Source organism: Pelobates fuscus, chromosome 1 (genome assembly GCF_036172605.1).
Source record: "Pelobates fuscus isolate aPelFus1 chromosome 1, aPelFus1.pri, whole genome shotgun sequence".
Classification (NCBI taxonomy): Eukaryota; Metazoa; Chordata; class Amphibia; order Anura; family Pelobatidae; genus Pelobates; species Pelobates fuscus.
This window is the reverse complement of record NC_086317.1, coordinates 424274286-424292648: the sequence shown is the minus strand read 5'-3', so window position 1 is coordinate 424292648 and position 18363 is coordinate 424274286. Positions and strand designations below refer to the sequence as shown.

The 18363-nt window shown below is 40.7% G+C and overlaps 1 protein-coding gene across 1 annotated transcript in view; it reads left to right on the top strand.

Moving 5' to 3' along the window:
* Positions 1-3973: 3973 nt before the first annotated feature.
* C1H13orf42 (chromosome 1 C13orf42 homolog) overlaps positions 3974-18363 on the top strand; it is a 29663-nt gene continuing 15273 nt past the window's right edge. Inside the window, exons 1-2 of the mRNA XM_063444843.1 lie at positions 3974-4393; positions 7876-8023. Coding sequence (XP_063300913.1) covers positions 3974-4393; positions 7876-8023 — 568 coding nt within the window. The remainder of the gene's footprint in view (positions 4394-7875; positions 8024-18363) is intronic.

Sequence of the window (18363 nt, the reverse complement as noted above, 5' to 3'; positions counted from 1 at the left end):
AGTCAAGCTCAACTCCCAGTCCTACTGCCAGTTTCTGGAAGACACCTTCTTCAAGCAGTGGTACAGGAAGAAGTCTGCATCCTTCAATAAAAACATGATTTTCATGCAGGACAATGCTCCATCACACGCGTCCAAGTACTCCACAGCGTGGCTGGCAAGAAAGGGTATAAAAGAAGAAAATCTAATGACATGGCCTCCTTGTTCACCTGATCTGAACCCCATTGAGAACCTGTGGTCCATCATCAAATGTGAGATTTACAAGGAGGGAAAACAGTACACCTCTCTGAACAGTGTCTGGGAGGCTGTGGTTGCTGCTGCACGCAATGTTGATGGTGAACAGATCAAAACACTGACAGAATCCATGGATGGCAGGCTTTTGAGTGTCCTTGCAAAGAAAGGTGGCTATATTGGTCACTGATTTGTTTTTGTTATGTTTTTGAATGTCAGAAATGTATATTTGTGAAAGAAAAGAGACTCAGGTAGAGAGACAGTGTCAGGTTGCTAGTGATAATTGGGGGGTAACCCCTATGAAACGTAAATAAAGTAGAAAATAGATCTAGATACTCGTACCCCAAAGTTATACGAAGTGAGGTGTCTTGTAGGATAAACCTCTATCACTTCTCTGTGTGGAGCGAGTATATATTTAGCAACCCATTCACAGTAAACGTAGATTATCTAAAATATAACCTTTAATAAATCATTAAAATTAGTATTGAGAAATGTAGCTCTAGTAGAAAAAATATATATATATGCACAACAAAAACGAAAAAGGCTAAAAATAAGGCTGTAACGGCTAGCCTTTATTGCTGTAAGGGCTAAATAGCCTCAGTCTATTTGCAGCGGTGGTGGTAGAGGAAAACAATATATAATAGTAATAGTATAGAGGTAGTTAAATTGTCAAAGTTTTTAACCCCTTCCTCCTACCAAAATCTCGCCACCCTTGGGGTAAACAAACCCAAGTCAATCCAGATTTGTCCCCCCTCTTGTTTACTGCAAAAATAGTCACGGCAGCTGGAACACAAAATAGTGATCAGCGTAACCCACAGGGCTGAATAGTGACCAGAAGAAAAACCCTGGTCTCAACCTTCAAATTACTACTCTCTGGCAAAGAGAGTGGTTATGCTAAGTGTCCCTGCCGCCGGATACACAGAAACAACTGACTGTTTCAATTTCAGTTATTCAAAGGGTTCTCAGGAGGGTAAAGGAAACATTCTATCGGTCCCTAATTCCAAGCTCCATAAAGATTACAATCATAGGTAAACAGGTGTCCCTGCGCTAGAGAGTTAACTGGAAAATATTTATAAGAAAACTTCTATCTGTCCCTTGTTTTCAAGCTCCATCTTTAGCTAGTGTTTAGTCTAAAATAAACAGGCGTCCCGACGCGCGTTTCGCCAATACTTGGCTCGTCCAGGGGAACCGGGTTACTGCCTGAAGGTAGTTTAAATATCCCTCCCTGTACTTCCATTGGTCATTTGTTGGCCAATGCTGTGAGGGGAGGGGCTGGTAGTAAGTGAATGTAGATTTAACCCTTTATAGGCCGGGGAGACCTATTATTTCTGGCAACCACAGCCTGACTGAACGAGCTAGTAAATTCCTGGACAAGATACTAAAACCATTGGTACAGAAAAAAACTTTGACAATTTAACTACCTCTATACTATTACTATTATATATTGTTTTCCTCTACCACCACCGCTGCAAATAGACTGAGGCTATTTAGCCCTTACAGCAATAAAGGCTAGCCGTTACAGCCTTATTTTTAGCCTTTTTCGTTTTTGTTGTGCATATATATATATTTTTTCTACTAGAGCTACATTTCTCAATACTAATTTTAATGATTTATTAAAGGTTATATTTTAGATAATCTACGTTTACTGTGAATGGGTTGCTAAATATATACTCGCTCCACACAGAGAAGTGATAGAGGTTTATCCTACAAGACACCTCACTTCGTATAACTTTGGGGTACGAGTATCTAGATCTATTTTCTACTGTATATTTGTGAATGTTGAGATGTTATATTGGTTTCACTGGTAAAAATAAATAATTGAAATGGGTATATATTTGTTTTTTGTTAAGTTGCCTAATAATTATGCACAGTAATAGTCACCTGCACACGCAGATATCCCCCTAAAATAGCTATAACTAAAAACAAACTAAAAACTACTTCCAAAAATATTCAGCTTTGATATTAATGAGTTTTTTGGGTTCATTGAGAACATGGTTGTTGTTCAATAATAAAATTAATCCTCAAAAATACAACTTGCCTAATAATTCTGCACTCCCTGTAATAGTTGTTAGATTTCTGGCATAAACCCCTGAGCTTGCTATATATTCTAGATAAGCACATTCTGTCTACGTGATTGAACAGCACTTGTATCAGTCTAAAAGATTTAAAAAATGTCAGAGTATAAAGGAATCTGCTTGTCAACAGAAATTGCTGGGATAATGGAAAGTTGCCATAAAGGTAATGATGGTAATGTGCTTGGGTGATAGCACCATCTAGTGGGAGGATTGAAGTTTAGCATAAAATATTATTATATCATTCTGTGTTGAGTTCTTATGTGAGGACTAAATCTTCGTTTGGTCCTGTGGTTTGTTATGATGTCTCCAATTTTTTTTTTCAAAATACATGATTCAATGTTAGATAGGTAGACAGAGATAGATAGATAGATAGATACCTTTTGATTTGGTCCATAAAGAGGGTAAAGAGTATGAGTGGAAATGGAGGCAGACTGAATTAACTATTAGATAAATAAATTATTTAGTAAACCACCAGCATTCTCCTACTCAGTTAGGCCAGGGATAGGCAACCATTGGCACTCCCTTATTGTTGGGGACTACATCTCCCATGATGCTTTGCTAGCTTTATAGCAGTATGAGCATTATGGGGGATGTAGTACAAAACATTTGAATGTTGCCTACTCCTGATCTAGGCTATGCTTTGACTCTAGTACAGGAAGGATCATGTCAATAGCTAAAATGACCCATCATCTTGCCTTCATTATACCCTCTCCAGGAAGAGACTGTATTCATCCTAAAATCAGTGGTAACAATGTATCATGAAAAAATTCTTCTCATCCTCCTTCCTTGTGCTCCTTAAAGTGATTAGTTATTAGTGTGTGCTAATTACTCCACATGCAGTGACTGTCCGGTATTTAGTGTCTAGTATTTAGATTTGTTTCCCCATTTATTTTATTAAGTTTTTAGAAGAATAAAACATAGTCCCAAGCTTGTTCAAAGAGCAATCTATTATTTAGAGGGTCTGTAAAGCAGATGTTCCTGTAAGGAGGACACTAGCATTAAATATATTGCTGCCCTTAAACGAAGCTTGTAAGGGTAAAACAATGGGCTAGATTATTTTAGCATAGTAAGAGTTTACTCTTCATAAGAGGAAGTGTTATTCGGTAAGAGAACCGAGCTCATTATGTTTTGAATGCATTTTTAACCACATTTCACGTACTTGCTGAAACCCTAAGAGTTGCAAAGTGAGGCATTTCCTGATAGAACTCCTAACCAGTATGCATTCCATCTGGTTACATGACTCTTCTATTTACCTAATAATAAGCTGACATCAGATAGCCATGTACCTTCCCGGTTGCCATGGTACAGAAAACATGAAACCATCTCTGACAAACTGTATCAATGATCACTGAGTTTTGCCTCCAAACTCGCATTCTCACAGATGGCCTCATACGATGGTGTCCAGGAACTATTATTTTTTGCAACATTTACAAAACTCAATGGAAAGATATTTTCATCCTTCAGAATGTTATAGCTTATAGGATCACTGCTTCAAAACAAAGTGGCCAAAGGAATGAATAACTTTGGAGGCCACATTTGTAGACAAAACAAGAATCCCTCCAAAATATGCCCTTACTGTGTGGAATTTTTTCAGTTTTATTTTTCAGTTTTTGACAGGCATTGTGCAACTACTCAGAAAAATAGCGTATAAATACAAAACGTATAATAATATGCTACGAAAAATTCATTCGGTCTTTCATCCGAATTCCTGCAGTCGAGATCTTCTTGAAGCAAACTCTTCAAATAATGGTACAGTTTCCCCAGTCCGATTGGTTCGTAGTACATCTATGTACGTGGTGGGTCATGCTAGACCGGCCTTTAGTGAGTCATTAAAGAAATACAAAAGTACCACCAATATTGACACATCTCATGGTGATTGCCTATACAAGGATGATGACCGAGTGTGGATGTTTGCAAAGACTCAATATTTTTTGCAGTATCTTCAGGATCTGTTAGCTCTCAGAAAGAAATATCTAACTAGTCTGCATACTTTGAGATCTATGACCACAAACTCTGAATATTCTTCTTACTCTACTACATCTTCCGAAGAAGTTAAGAAACCGTCAGCGCGACAGCCTAGAGATTGTAAGGTATGAAAGAGCATGATGGGCTCTGGAGGTTCTTTGCTTGGAATGGATAGACTCTATTTTCATGTAGTCTCTATCGATCTGCATGGTATATTATCTCTGGCTGGAGCAGTTAATCAATAAAGTAATCCTGTATTATTATGTGTTTGATTAAATCTCTATCTGCAGGGGGAATCTGTGTAAAATACATTAATAGAAATTTATTGGTTTTCATTATTATGTACAAGCTACACATTGCCAAACACTAATATGCAAAATGATAACATGAGTAATGAGTTTTTTTTATAATATAAGCTGATTTCATTTTTCAATTTATATTAAACTTAATATATAGCAAATATGTTAGATAAGGGACTGGAAATATTTACTAGATCACCTGTAACAAGTAAGAAACTGTAGCAGAAGTCAAAATTTACTTTTTGCCGTATACATAACATTGAGTAAACTATTAACTTAACCATCTGGGCTACTTTTTTCTGATGGTCTAAGGACACTTTATTTGCATACTGTCAACACAGACTAGATAGCAATATCACATTGATGTTTTATCAGATATCTTTTTATAACATATCAGTTAGAAATAAATAAATAAATATATATATTCTGTAACGCATGTGTTTTTTTTAAAGCATCAAATAAACACGGGGATATAATTAATGGAATGCAAATGCTACTTTCTTTTCAAACTATTTTTATTGAACAGTATTTAAAAAAAACATATTTCACATTCATTTTGTATATAAAGAACAAATGCAAATGCTACTTTCCAAGTTGAAAAAACAAACAAACATAAAAAAAAAAAAAAAAACAACCATTGGTTTATGTTTTATTCAGATGTAGCCGCAAGATAAGTTATGTAGTAAATACATCTTAAAGTTAAATGTGCTGTTAGCACCTCATAAAAATTAATATTCTATGCCAGAAAATGTTAGCAAAGTAATTTTTGGTATGTAGTCCATCCAAAAGTAATATTCTGGCAGTTTATTGAATATTACTTGGCAATCCAGTTGTATTTCCCAGCCATGGGGTTAAAACTCATTAGACTAGAAACATAATATAATGTTGTTTACAATTGAAGCCTTTAGTGAGTCATTAAACAAATACAAAAGTACCACCAATATTGACACATCTCGTAGTGATTGCCTATACAAGGATGATGACCGAGTGTGGATGTTTGCAAAGACTCAATATTTGTAGTTAATAGATGTACCAAAATCTTAATAGAGATAAATCCATTGCCTGAAAAACCTAAACCTAAGGGTTTATATTGATGAAACTAATAGGAAAGATATCAACAAGCTTGGACTTGTCATACTTGGTTATTGGTGAGAAAAATGTTCTGACAAAAGGCAGGGCCAGATCAGCATAGGGGCTAAAGGAGCTACAACTCCAGGCCTATGTCCATGGAATTTTTTTTTTTTTTTACTACTCCCATGTGCCTGCTCTAAAATGTGGTGCCTAAGAAATGGAGAATGGGAACTTAAATCTATAAAATATTTAACTTAAAGCTTACTTTGTGCACTGTGCAACAATACCCTCTGCCTCTCCTCTTGTCATCATGTGGCAGTGTAGACAATAATAGAAGACATCCAGTCACTCAGTGTTCTTTTTTGTCAGACTTTATTGAAATATCTTACACTTGTGGCAATTTATTCTGGAACTCCTGAATCCTTTATCAAGCCATCTATAATTATCCACAAATGGCATTGAAGGTTTGGCCACTTTATAGTTTAGAGCACTGTGTCTTTGGAACTATCCTTAAGAACGATTATTTTTATAGAGTGCAGCCCTCTTTTCTTTTCTGTTATCGTGTTACAGTTTGGCATGTCTTTTTTCTGTTGGCTCATTACATGAGAGATTGACACCGGGAATGCTTAAATCCATCCTGCAAGTGTCCCACTAGACCACCTCCACCAGATACAAGACCAGTGGTGTATTTTGGATTTGTGCTGCCGTAGGCATGATGAAACTTGGGCACCCTCCCAACCCCCCTGGCAATCTAAACTTGCCCCATCCCTTCTTGCCTAGGCCATGCCTCTTCCTGTTTAAGACCACAAGCAGTTTGACTGACAGGCACCCACTGACACACACTCACTGACAGGCACACACTCTTAGATACACATACAGTGACATGAATAAAAAAGAGATAAGGGCTGCGCCAAAAAGACCTTTTAACATATTATAATCAAAATATGAGGGTAATCCGAATAAAAGAGTCTTAACTGAACTGATCTTCCTTAGATCAGATAGTCTATAAAGTGCTTGGTCAGGAACAATGTCCTCGCTGTCCTTGCCCAGGCAGATCCACTCATATGAAAAGATAAAACAAATAGAAAACCACATAGTGTAATATGTCCAGTCTAATATAACAAGTGATTAAAAGATGGTAATAAACTCACATATATTAGAGCTATAGCTAGCTCTAGTGTGAAGAGCGTACAGCGGTACAATTCCTGCTTATAGGATATGGGGTAAACTTCCTCCGTCAGGGGTATGTTCAACACTCAAAAAGAAGAGTAAAAGGAGACAACCAATAGTGCTCCCTGGATAAAACAGCAGTTTATTAATACGTTTTGGAATATTTTTTTTAATGTAATTAATTAATTATCTTGTTAATGATTAGATATGAGAATCATATGATATCAATTGAAAGTCATTAGTCAAAAAATAAAAAAACTAATTGTATAATTTGTATGGGACAAAACATATTGCCATGCTTAATGGTTTGGGGGAGTACTTTCACCACTCCGACATCGAGTTGGATGCCACATGCTGCTCATGCGCGTCTGTTTACACTTGTTCGCATCTACATCCGAATGGCGCGACTCAGAGCGCCGATTCGGCGGGAGTGAACGAAATCACAAAAGACCCAAATATGGCTATTCACTGGACCCGCATCTTCTGGCTCTCTGAGATGACGTGATCCTATCAAATCAAAGCTATGGATATTTAAACCCTGGCCAATCTCAACACAATCACCCTGTTGTGGTTCTTGTTTAGCCCAATAGTGTGTTTTAATAATACTTTGATCTCTTGTTACTGGACCCTGTTTTTTTGCTATTCTCAGTGTTCCTGATATTTGACTTGCCTACTCTGTTTTATCCTACCTTTGACATTTGACATTTTAAGGTCCAGTAATACTCTGTTGTAGATTAGGGTCTGTGTGTTTGGGTTCCCTTAAACATACCGTGACACATGCGCACACACACATATTTGGTCGTGCTGGTCCGTGAAAGTTATACATTATTTTGTCAATCGCCCATTCTCATGTTAATATTGCTTGATGGGCCTCCATAACCTTGCAGTGACTATGCATTCGTTTATTGTTGATTGTGTTTGAGTGTTGTGTTTTGTCAATGTGTTACATACAGAGTATTTTGATGCAAGCATCCTCATGAACTTTTCTGACCAGTCAACACAATTGTTAGGTTGCAATATTTACCAATAGATGAGCATCAATAACTCTGTGTTATTTGTTTGTGTAGGTGACCAAGGAAAATCCAAGACAAAATCAAAATTCGGAAATCTCAGATGCAATAGCATATTTTGATTCCGTTATTGCAGAATTGGACTCAGAAAGAGGAATAAGAGAACCAAGAAGTATATTCAGCAATGCAGATGTTGACTTTGATGGTTTGTGAAGTTACTTTTAATATAAAACCTTTAAATAAGTCCTAAATCTGTCTTTTCACCACAAAAGATAATTTGCCTTTCACCACAACAGGGTAGAGCAACCACTGCTGTAAGTGCTATCAATGCTTAAAGGACCAGTCAGGGCACCATAACAACTTCATCAAAATGAAATTGTTATGAAGCCAGCAGGTCCCTGGGACTTTCTTACCTTTTATGGGCAAAGCTGCCTCTCCGGCGCAGTTCCTCACTTTTCTATTTCCACACCCATTTTTGGAAAATCAGCTAGAGGAAGCCATGGACTGCCCCAGGGGGCTAATTGGCTTAGCAACACTAATTGACTTAGAGCAGTCAGCTGACATGCTAAGCTAATCATTAATTTCCCATTCATAAAAACTGCTTGAGAAAGTTACGTAAAGAAGCGCCAGGGACCTCCATGCACCATAACAACTTTATTTTGATTAAGTTGTTATGGTGCCCTGAGTGTTCCTTTAAGCAATCTGTGCAGTAGATTTACTATAAATACCATTTCGAATATACATTTTTACATGAAATCACTTGGACACAAACACTTTTTCAATTTATCTGCCTGCCTGTGGTATATGCGTGGGAAAGTGTCATGGCACATGTATGTCTATGAGTTAAATTATATTTATATTATAGATCTCCATGTAATGTGTAGAATGAAAGCTTTATATATGTGATAATTTATGCATATGCCTAAAAGTGGCTGAATAGGTGTAATGAGAGTTGTAAATGCATAATATGAATTATATATCTCATGGAGGCTATCTAATGTAAAGAGAGTTGTATCTGCGTGTTTAGTATGTTATGTGTCTGACAGAGACTACGGGCTACATGTTGCCCCCAAGCTCCTGGCCTGAGTACTTCACTGTCTGACCATTCTTCCTGATTGGTATTATCCATGTCTGGCCTCAGCCAATCACTGTACACAGAGGTTTTTATCATAGAGTCTAATATAATTATTACATGATGATAAATGCACGGAACATACTACTCAGAGTCTAATGTAATTATTACAATATTCATGAGGGAAGGAGAGACATCAGCGGATTAAAGATATATTTTTCATTGTCAATAAACATGTGATTAAAGTACCAGGTGGCAGTGACTTTTGAATTGTTGGTTACTTTGGCTTCAGGAAATAGCCCAGGAATAGTTTGAGAATTCATTCCTAAGTGATTCTTGAGCTATTTCAGGTATTTCTCGGGCCGGAAAGGCTAAATCAATGGGTTCTAATTCCAAAAGTATCCAGATCAATTCTAAGTTAGATTGGTTAATTTAATTGGATAGTAAATCTAGAGAGCATTTTGCCCTGTCATTATAAATAATTAAACTGTCTTTAAATGGTTTGCTGTCTTACCTGGGACCACCATGTGCTGCTCCCCGCCTTCAGAGAGCCAGAGGTTCCTAGGGAGTCAGCTGATCGCTCTCAGTCATTGTGCTCTCAGTGAGGCGTAGTGGTAATGATTCTTGGAGTGTTCCTGTAATCCTCCAAATTTCAACAATAGCTTCTGAATAGTTTTCTCTCAATTTGCTTTGACAATTCAATGAATAGAGAATACCGTATTTATCGGCGTATAACACGCACTTTTTTCCCCTGAAAATAGGGGAAAAATCGTGGGTGCGTGTTATACGCCGATATCCCATAATTACTTACCTGTCCTGAAGCGTGGGCCGGCTTCACAGCGCGCACCGCGGTACAGGAACTTTAATTTCAGGTTCCAGTTTCCGGCGGGACTGAAAGGAAGTGTGCACAATAGTGTGCACACTTCCTTTCAGTCCCGCCGGAAACCGGAACCTGAAATTAAAGTTCCTGTACCGCGGTGCGCGCTGAGAAGCCGGCCCACGCTTCAGGACAGGTAAGTAATTATAGTGTGCACACTTCCTTTCAGTCCCGCCGGAAACCGGAACCTGAAATTAAAGTTCCTGTACCGCGGTGCGCGCTGAGAAGCCGGCCCACGCTTCAGGACAGGTAAGTAATTATGGGACAAGGGAAAGTACACTATGGGAGGGGAGGGGGGGAAAGTACACTATGGGAGGGGAGGGGGGAAAGTACACTATGGGAGGGGAGGGGGGGAAAGTACACTATGGGAGGGGAGGGGGGAGAATACCATGGGAGGGGAAGGGAGGGGGGGAGAATACCATGGGAGGGGAAGGGAGGGGGGGAGAATACCATGGGAGGGGAGGGGAGGGGGGAGAATACCATGGGAGGGGAGGGGAGGGGGGAGAATACCATGGGAGGGGAGGGGAGGGGGGGAGAATACCATGGGAGGGGAGGGGAGGGGAGGGGGGGAGAATACCATGGGAGGGGAGGGGGAGAATACCATGGGAGGGGAGGGGGGGAGAATACCATGGGAGGGGAGGGGGAGAATACCATGGGAGGGGAGGGGGGGAGAATACCATGGGAGGGGGGGAGAATACCATGGGAGGGGAGGGGGGGAGAATACCATGGGAGGGGAGGGGGGAGAATACCATGGGAGGGGAAGGGGAGAATACCATGGGAGGGGAGGGGGGAGAATACCATGGGAGGGGAGGGGGGGAATACCATGGGATGCGAAGGGGGGAGAATACTATGGGAGGGGAGGGGGGAGAATACTATGGGAGGGTAGGGGGAGAATACTATGGGAGGGGAGGGGGGGAGAATACTATGGGAGGGGAGGGGGGAGAATACTATGGGAGGGGGGAATACTATGGAAAGGGGGGGAGAATACTATGGGATGAGGGGGGACACTATGGGATGAGGGGGGAACACTATGGGATGAGGGGGGAACACTATGGGATGAGGGGGGAATACTATGGGATGAGGGTGGGATAATATGGGATGAGGGGGGGAATACTATGGGAGGGGGGGAAATTTCCTGGAATTTCTTTCTAAAAATGAGGTGCGTGTTATACGCCGGTGCGTGTTATACGCCGATAAATACGGTAACTTAGATTGCAAAAAAGGGGTGGATGGTGAGAGCACTCTATATAGAACTTTACCATTTTATAATAGCATATAACTTTCTTGTTGACCTAAAAACACAAATAAAAAGTACATAGCGTAATAACGTAGCGATACAATAAATACAATGCTACTATTGGGAAAACTCACATGGTCATGAGCCACTTAAAAAGCTGTCTCAGACTAACAGCATATCAGCCCAACGTTAATCCACTCAGACTCCAAGTTTATTCCCTTCTGCGGTCCTTCCTCCTTAATACTTCAATTACTCCAGGATGCAGGGGGTAATGAATAAAGGAATTTATTGACACACTTAGGGTAGTTGGACATAAAAGTGTAAAAACATACAAGTATTAAAAGTCCTCTGGACATAAATAACTCTACGCGTTTCGGCCCGTGGCCTTTCTCAAGAGTTCTATTTTCTTCTTCGTAGTTATTCGTTTATATGCCGTCTTTTGGCGCTCTTTTCTCTAGTTACTTCCTGGTTCCGGTTGCCGGTTTCTATTTCCGGTCGCATCCTTCCATGTCCCATAATAATGACGTCACAACGTTCTCTTCATACTGACGTCGTGATGTACGTGTTAGGGGCGGGACCTACTATCGTCCGGATTTTGCCCAGTTTAAAAATTTAGTTTACAGGGTCAAAATGGGGCAACAGCTCTACATATAAATAAAATTCATAATATAGCCTTCTATAATCCCATACTTTAATGTAATACATTAAACTTCTCAAAACACTCAATTTGAGGATATATATTAATACAATGAGGAGAATGAAAAAAATAATAAAAAATACATACTATGGAGAGAAAATACATTTCTATATGCCGAGGAAGAAATGAAAACATACATTAATGTTTTACATTTAAGGAGGTAAAAAATGGTAAAAATGCATAAAGTGCAAACATTGAGATCAACCCAAAATTATGAGTTAGATAATTAATAATGACTTAAAAAATATATATATTATCGTTTAAAATTCTAACATTAATATAAAAACTTTTATAAATATTTTAATATATAATCAAAACATGAATGAGGTTATAAAATAATCATAAGTATGGGGTAATCTCAAAAGCTACATTCAGACCTTGTGGCATTAAAGTATCCATATTAAAAATCCACATCATTTCCGTTCTATCAAGTAGATTTTCTTTATCCCCCCCCTCTCCAATGAATATCAACTTTCTCAATGGCAATAAAATCTAGATCACTCTGATCACTATTGTGACACTCTTTAAAATGTTTGGAGACACTATGATTTAAAAATTGTCGATTAATATTATAAATGTGTTCTCTAATTCTGATTTTAAGGCTACGAGACGTTCTACCTATGTATTGCAATCCGCATGTGCAAGTAAGCATATAAATAACTTTGGAACTATTACATGTTATAAAAGATTTTATGGTGTATTCTTTTTTAGTAGTATTAGATATAAATTGGGAGATCTTTTTACTTCTACCGGTACTTTTCTTTATTTTACATCCTTTACACTCGACACAATAATAAAAAACTTTTTGTTGTTTTAAAAAGTTATTTTCTTTTTTATCAACTTCTAAAAAACTTATAGTTAAAACTTGTTTAAGATTCCTGGCCCCCCTAAAAATAATTCTTGGTTTATCTTTAATAAATTTTGTCAGCTTATCATCTGTTCTTAAAATATGCCAGTTGTTATTAATTATTTTCCTCAAGTCCCTATTCTGGGTATTAAAATTAAAAATCAAAGGTACCTCATCTTCTTTATTTTGAGTCAAATTTTTATTTTTGTATTGTAAAAGTGATTGTCTATCAATTTTTTCTATCTCCTTAACCCCTTAAGGACACATGACATGTGTGACATGTCATGATTCCCTTTTATTCCAGAAGTTTGGTCCTTAAGGGGTTAAAGGTTTTTTCTAGGGAAGTACTTTGGTACCCCTTTTCTTCAAATTGTTCCATTAATTTTTCTGCCTGCTGTGCGAACGCTTTATTGTCAGAGCAGTTCCTTCTAACTCTTAATATCTGCCCTTTTGGAATATTTTGCAGCCAAGGTCTAAAATGGCAACTTTCACAATTTATAAAACTGTTGACATCAACAGACTTAAAGTACGTTTTATTTTTGATCTTGATTTTCGATATTAATTGTTAAATCCAGAAAATTAACTCTTTGTCTGCTGATGTCATGTGTGAGAGTAATATTCCACTTATTTTCATTCAGGTTATTAAAGAGTGTTATAAGAGACTCCTCACTACCTTTCCATACCAAAAACACATCATCGATGTACCTTCTGTAGAGGAACAGATTTGCCCCAATTTCTCCATCCCCATATATGAAAGAATCTTCCCAATAGGACATGAAGAGATTTGCATAACTTGGGGCAAATCTGGTCCCCATTGTCGTGCCCTTGATCTGTAGATAGAATTTATTCTCGAACCAAAATAAATTATTGGTAAGTATCCAATCAATTCCTTCTATAACAAACTTCATTTGAGTGTCAGACAGATCACTAAACTTTTCAAGAAACTTTTCAAGAAAATATTTTACGGCTTCACAGCCCTTCCCATGATCAATATTGGTGTATAAACTACTGACATCTGCAATGGCCATAATATAGCTATCTTGCCACTGAAAATCTTCCAGAACATTTAGGAGACTTATGGTGTTCTTAAGATACGCTTTGCATTTCTTAACCGGATCCTGCAAAAACTGATCTATATATTTGGAAAGTGGGGCTAAAAGGGACCCTATCCCGGAGACTATAGGTCTTCCTGGTGGTTTCTCTGCGTCTTAATGTACCTTGGGAAGTATGTAAAAGACAGGAATTTGGGGAAATTTCACATTCAAGAATTCAAACTCTTTTTTGTTTAGAATTCCTTCATCAAACCCTTTCTTTAAAAAGGACTGGTATAATTCTGTGATATCTTTAAGGGGATTCTTTTTATGCTCTCGATATGTGCTTTCATCTTTCAATTGTCTATACATTTCTTCCTTATAGCGTTCTTTATCCCAAATAATTACACCACCTCCTTTGTCTTCGGGTTTAACCACAATACTTTTATCCTTCTGTAGATCTTTAAGTGCCTCTCTCTCCTCTCTTGTAAGATTATTCTGATATTTATTTAGAGGTTTAATTTTTTTAATTTCCTTTAGACATGATCTTTCAAATGGTTTAATAGAATCGGTTTTAAAATTAAACGGATAAAAGGATGATTTATTTTTCAAAAGACTATGCTTAAAATTATCATCCCCTTGATCAATATTCTTCTGGGGTACAGTGCTAAAAAAGTTTTTAAGACATAATTTCCTCGTAAATCTATTAAGATCAATAAAAGTTCCAAATTTGTCAACCGACCCTTCCACGTACCGCGACCTACTTCTCAAGCGCACCCAGCTCACCGAACACCTGAACCGAGCAATCCAACACTCCTTCCAACAATTCCAACATCTGGTATATGAACACGGAAACAAATGCAGCAGACTCCTAGCAAACCTACTGAAACAGCGCAGGAATCACCTATATATTCCCAAGATTAAAAACACTGACCAGCAAATGTGCCATCTCCCGGACCAGATCGCAGCGGCGTTCACCCAATACTACGAAGACCTCTACAATTTACAAGGTGACCCACAGGCCAACGGGGCACCCCGCAGGACCGAGGCCATCCGTGCATATCTCGATGCAGCCGGACTGAAACAATTAACCACCCCAAACCGGGACGAATTGGAGGCCCCCATAACAGTAGAAGAACTGGCATACGCAATCAGAAAAGCAAAGATGGGGAAAGCACCAGGGCCAGACGGACTACCGCTACAATACTATAAAACCTTCCTACCAGACCTCCTGCAGAAACTACATTCAGCTCTGAACTCAATTCTAGACGGCGCTACCCCCTCAACCCCATTCACGGCAAACATTACCCTCCTCCCGAAAGAGGTTAAAGACCCGACATCCTGCGAAAGCTACCCCCCGATATCGGTCCTGGATGTGGACGTCAAACTCTTCGCGAGCGTGCTGGCCAACCGTTTGGCACCACTACTCCCAGACCTGGTCCACCCAGATCAGACGGGGTTCATCCCTGGAAGAGAGGTCCGAGACAACACCATACAGGCACTGAACCTGATTTCCGTAGTGGCGCAATCTGACCAACAGACCCTGATCCTCTCCACGGACGCCAAAAAGGCTTTTGACAGGGTGGACTGGGAATTCCTCTTCGAAACCCTCCGGGGCCTGGGCATCGGCCCCAAATACATACAATGGGTAGAGGCGCTCTACAGTGCACCGACGGCTAGACTCCGCATCAACGGGGCCCTCACAGACCCGTTCCACATCCGCAACGGAACACGCCAAGGGTGCCCCTTATCCCCCCTGCTCTTTGCACTAACCCTGGAGCCATTCCTTAACAACATCAGAGGCAACGAGGCGATCCGTGGACTCAGTATAGGCCGATCACACCACAAAGTCCTGGCATATGCAGATGACCTGCTTTTCATTGTACAACAACCGGCTACAACGCTACACACGATCATGACTGAATTCGAAACATACGGCAACGTCTCCAACTTATGCATCAACTACAGCAAATCGGAAATCTTAAACCTTAATGTTAGACACACCCAAACGCAGACACTCAGACGCCGCTTTCCCTTCCGCTGGTGCGCCACCAAGATGAGATACCTAGGGGTATGGCTCACACCGAACCCAGCGGATCTCTACCACCACAACTACCTACCACTTCTCAAAACTGCGCAGGCCGAACTTCAGGCCTGGAACACCTACTACATATCGTGGCTAGGCCGCGTCAACGCGGTGAAGATGACCCTACTCCCTAAATTTTTCTTCGTCTTCCAGACGATACCAGTCGCAGTGCCGAAGAGCTTTTTCACATCCATCCAAGCGGCAGTCCGTCACTTCATCTGGAAGGGCAAGTCCCCCCAAATAGCCCACTCCCAGTTGACACTCCCTAAACTCAAAGGGGGACTGTCTCTTCCCGACTTCAGGAAGTATTACATTGCGACCCACCTCACCCGAATCATCGGCTGGTCCACAGTACCAAGAGACAAGCTATGGGTTAAACTTGAAGCGGATAGCTCCGGTTGTGACCTTCGAGCCCTACCGTGGATCACCCCAGAAGCGAGCCGACGCACCCCGCACACGAACCCATTTGTGAAAGCCACCCTCCGCATCTGGCACCAAAACGGCCCCAAATACTACCTCACTACAAACCCGAGCCCTCTACTACCACTCAGGAGAAACCCAGATTTCCCGGTGGGAGACATGGGACCCACCCTGAGATTGAGGACCGACACCACAATACCCCGAATGATAGACATACTCACACCCCCATGCTCTATAGAGCCAATTGCAGACCTGTTTCCGGACCAAAGGCACACCTTCCTCCACACCATAGCAAGGGAACAACTACAGAGATATGCCCGCTCGATCCCCCAACGACCGAGCCTTACGCGGGATTGTACAGAGTTTGAGTCCCTGTGCCTGTCAGAGGCACCCCCCCCCAAGAGCGATCTCCCAGATCTACACCACACTGATGACTGGACGATACCTTCTGGCACCACCATGCACTAGGCGCTGGGAAGACGACTTAGACGTAACACTCATGGACGCAGACTGGGATAAGATCATTACACTCACCCAGAAGACCCCAGGGTCGGCGAGGCTCCAAGAAAATTTGTATAAAGTATTTACGAGATGGTACATCACCCCAGCAAACCTACATGCTAGAGACAGCACGAAACCAAACACGTGCTGGCGATGCGGAAAGGAGCCAGGATCATTCCTCCACCTATGGTGGGACTTATCCCTCATCCGCCCGTTCTGGGAAGCGGTGGGCCGAGTGCTTAACGAAACCACAGACGAAAACATCCCAGTGGCGCCGGCACCTTTTCTACTACACCATACAACAACACCCACACCGGCATACAAACGATCAGTGATACCGAGGCTCCTCAATGCAGCGAAAGCAACAGTCCCAATCTTCTGGAGGCAACCATGCACCCCCTCACTCAAGCGCTGGGTGGAGGAGGTGGAAGACACCCGGAGATTTGAGGACCTGAAGGCAACGACTGCAAACGCCAAAGAGAAACATCTTAAGAGATGGTTCTACTGGCTAAGACACATCGCCTCGGATGACTTTGTGATGCTCTTGAATGCATCTGAATGCTGAGAGGAACACATGGGCAGCGTGCGGGGGGAGACCACCTGGGGCACCGGCGAAGTAGAGCTCCCCGGAAGAGGGATGGGAGACAAAGAGTGACCGGATGACTAAGATACCCACCTGCCGCCGAGCCGCCTCTCCTCTCTCCCCCCCCCTTTTTTTTCCCTCTTCTTCTTCTTCTTCTTCTTCTTCATCTTCTACCCCTCTTCCTCACCCTCTCTTCCGCCCCACACAAGTACCAGACTCACACCTTACATGACCACAACCCCTAGAGGGCGACACACATGCACACAGACATACGAACATAAACCATACCCCAACTAACAACATAACCTACAATTTCGACCAAAGCACAACTCCATACACTACCTACTAGCACACCAAGACTCAGAACAGATGCTACAGACTGAGCCACAAAAACGCTCTTACTATCCCAAGCAATTGTGAACAAGTGACACCGCCAACACCAGAACAAATATTGCCATTAACCACCTAGACGCAAGAAACTATACTAATGCAATGGTCGCACCCATTTATTAACCGGGTACAATTTCATGCCAGATGTACAATATGCAGTGCCTCTGCGCAGGCACCAAAAGGACTAAAAGTGATGTATATGCTGTGACTACATAGGTGAAAAGAAAACACAAACACAACAAACTAGCCAACACAAGACTACTACAAATACCAACTAGCACAAAGCTACTCCGCAAGCTAGCTACCACAAAGTACCTACACAAACCAGCTAACGTGAGGCGACCATACAAACCAGATAACAAAAAAATATCTACACAAACTAGTTAACACAAGGCAACTACACAAACCAAATAACACAAAACAACTACGCAAACCAATTAAAACAGGACAACCACACAGACCCATATCACACCAGGTTATACCCGCCTAGTCAATGTATCTTGAAGTACGCACCTGCTTAATTAAACTAACTACACATGTTCAATTTACCTGTTTCAATGTTAACGCCTCTGCGTAGGCGACCATATGCTTTTACAATACCATGTTTGAATTCCACAAATACAATGTGATGACAAAAAAAAACGATTTAAAACAAAATTTGTCAACCGCACAACTGGGTGCAAACTTGAATCCTTTATTTAAAATGTGAATGTGTGAGTGGGTTAAAACCTTCCTTCATTCTCTTTACATTCCACCTTCTCCAGATTCTCTCTTCCCTCTTTCTTTTTTCCTCCTTGCTGTTGT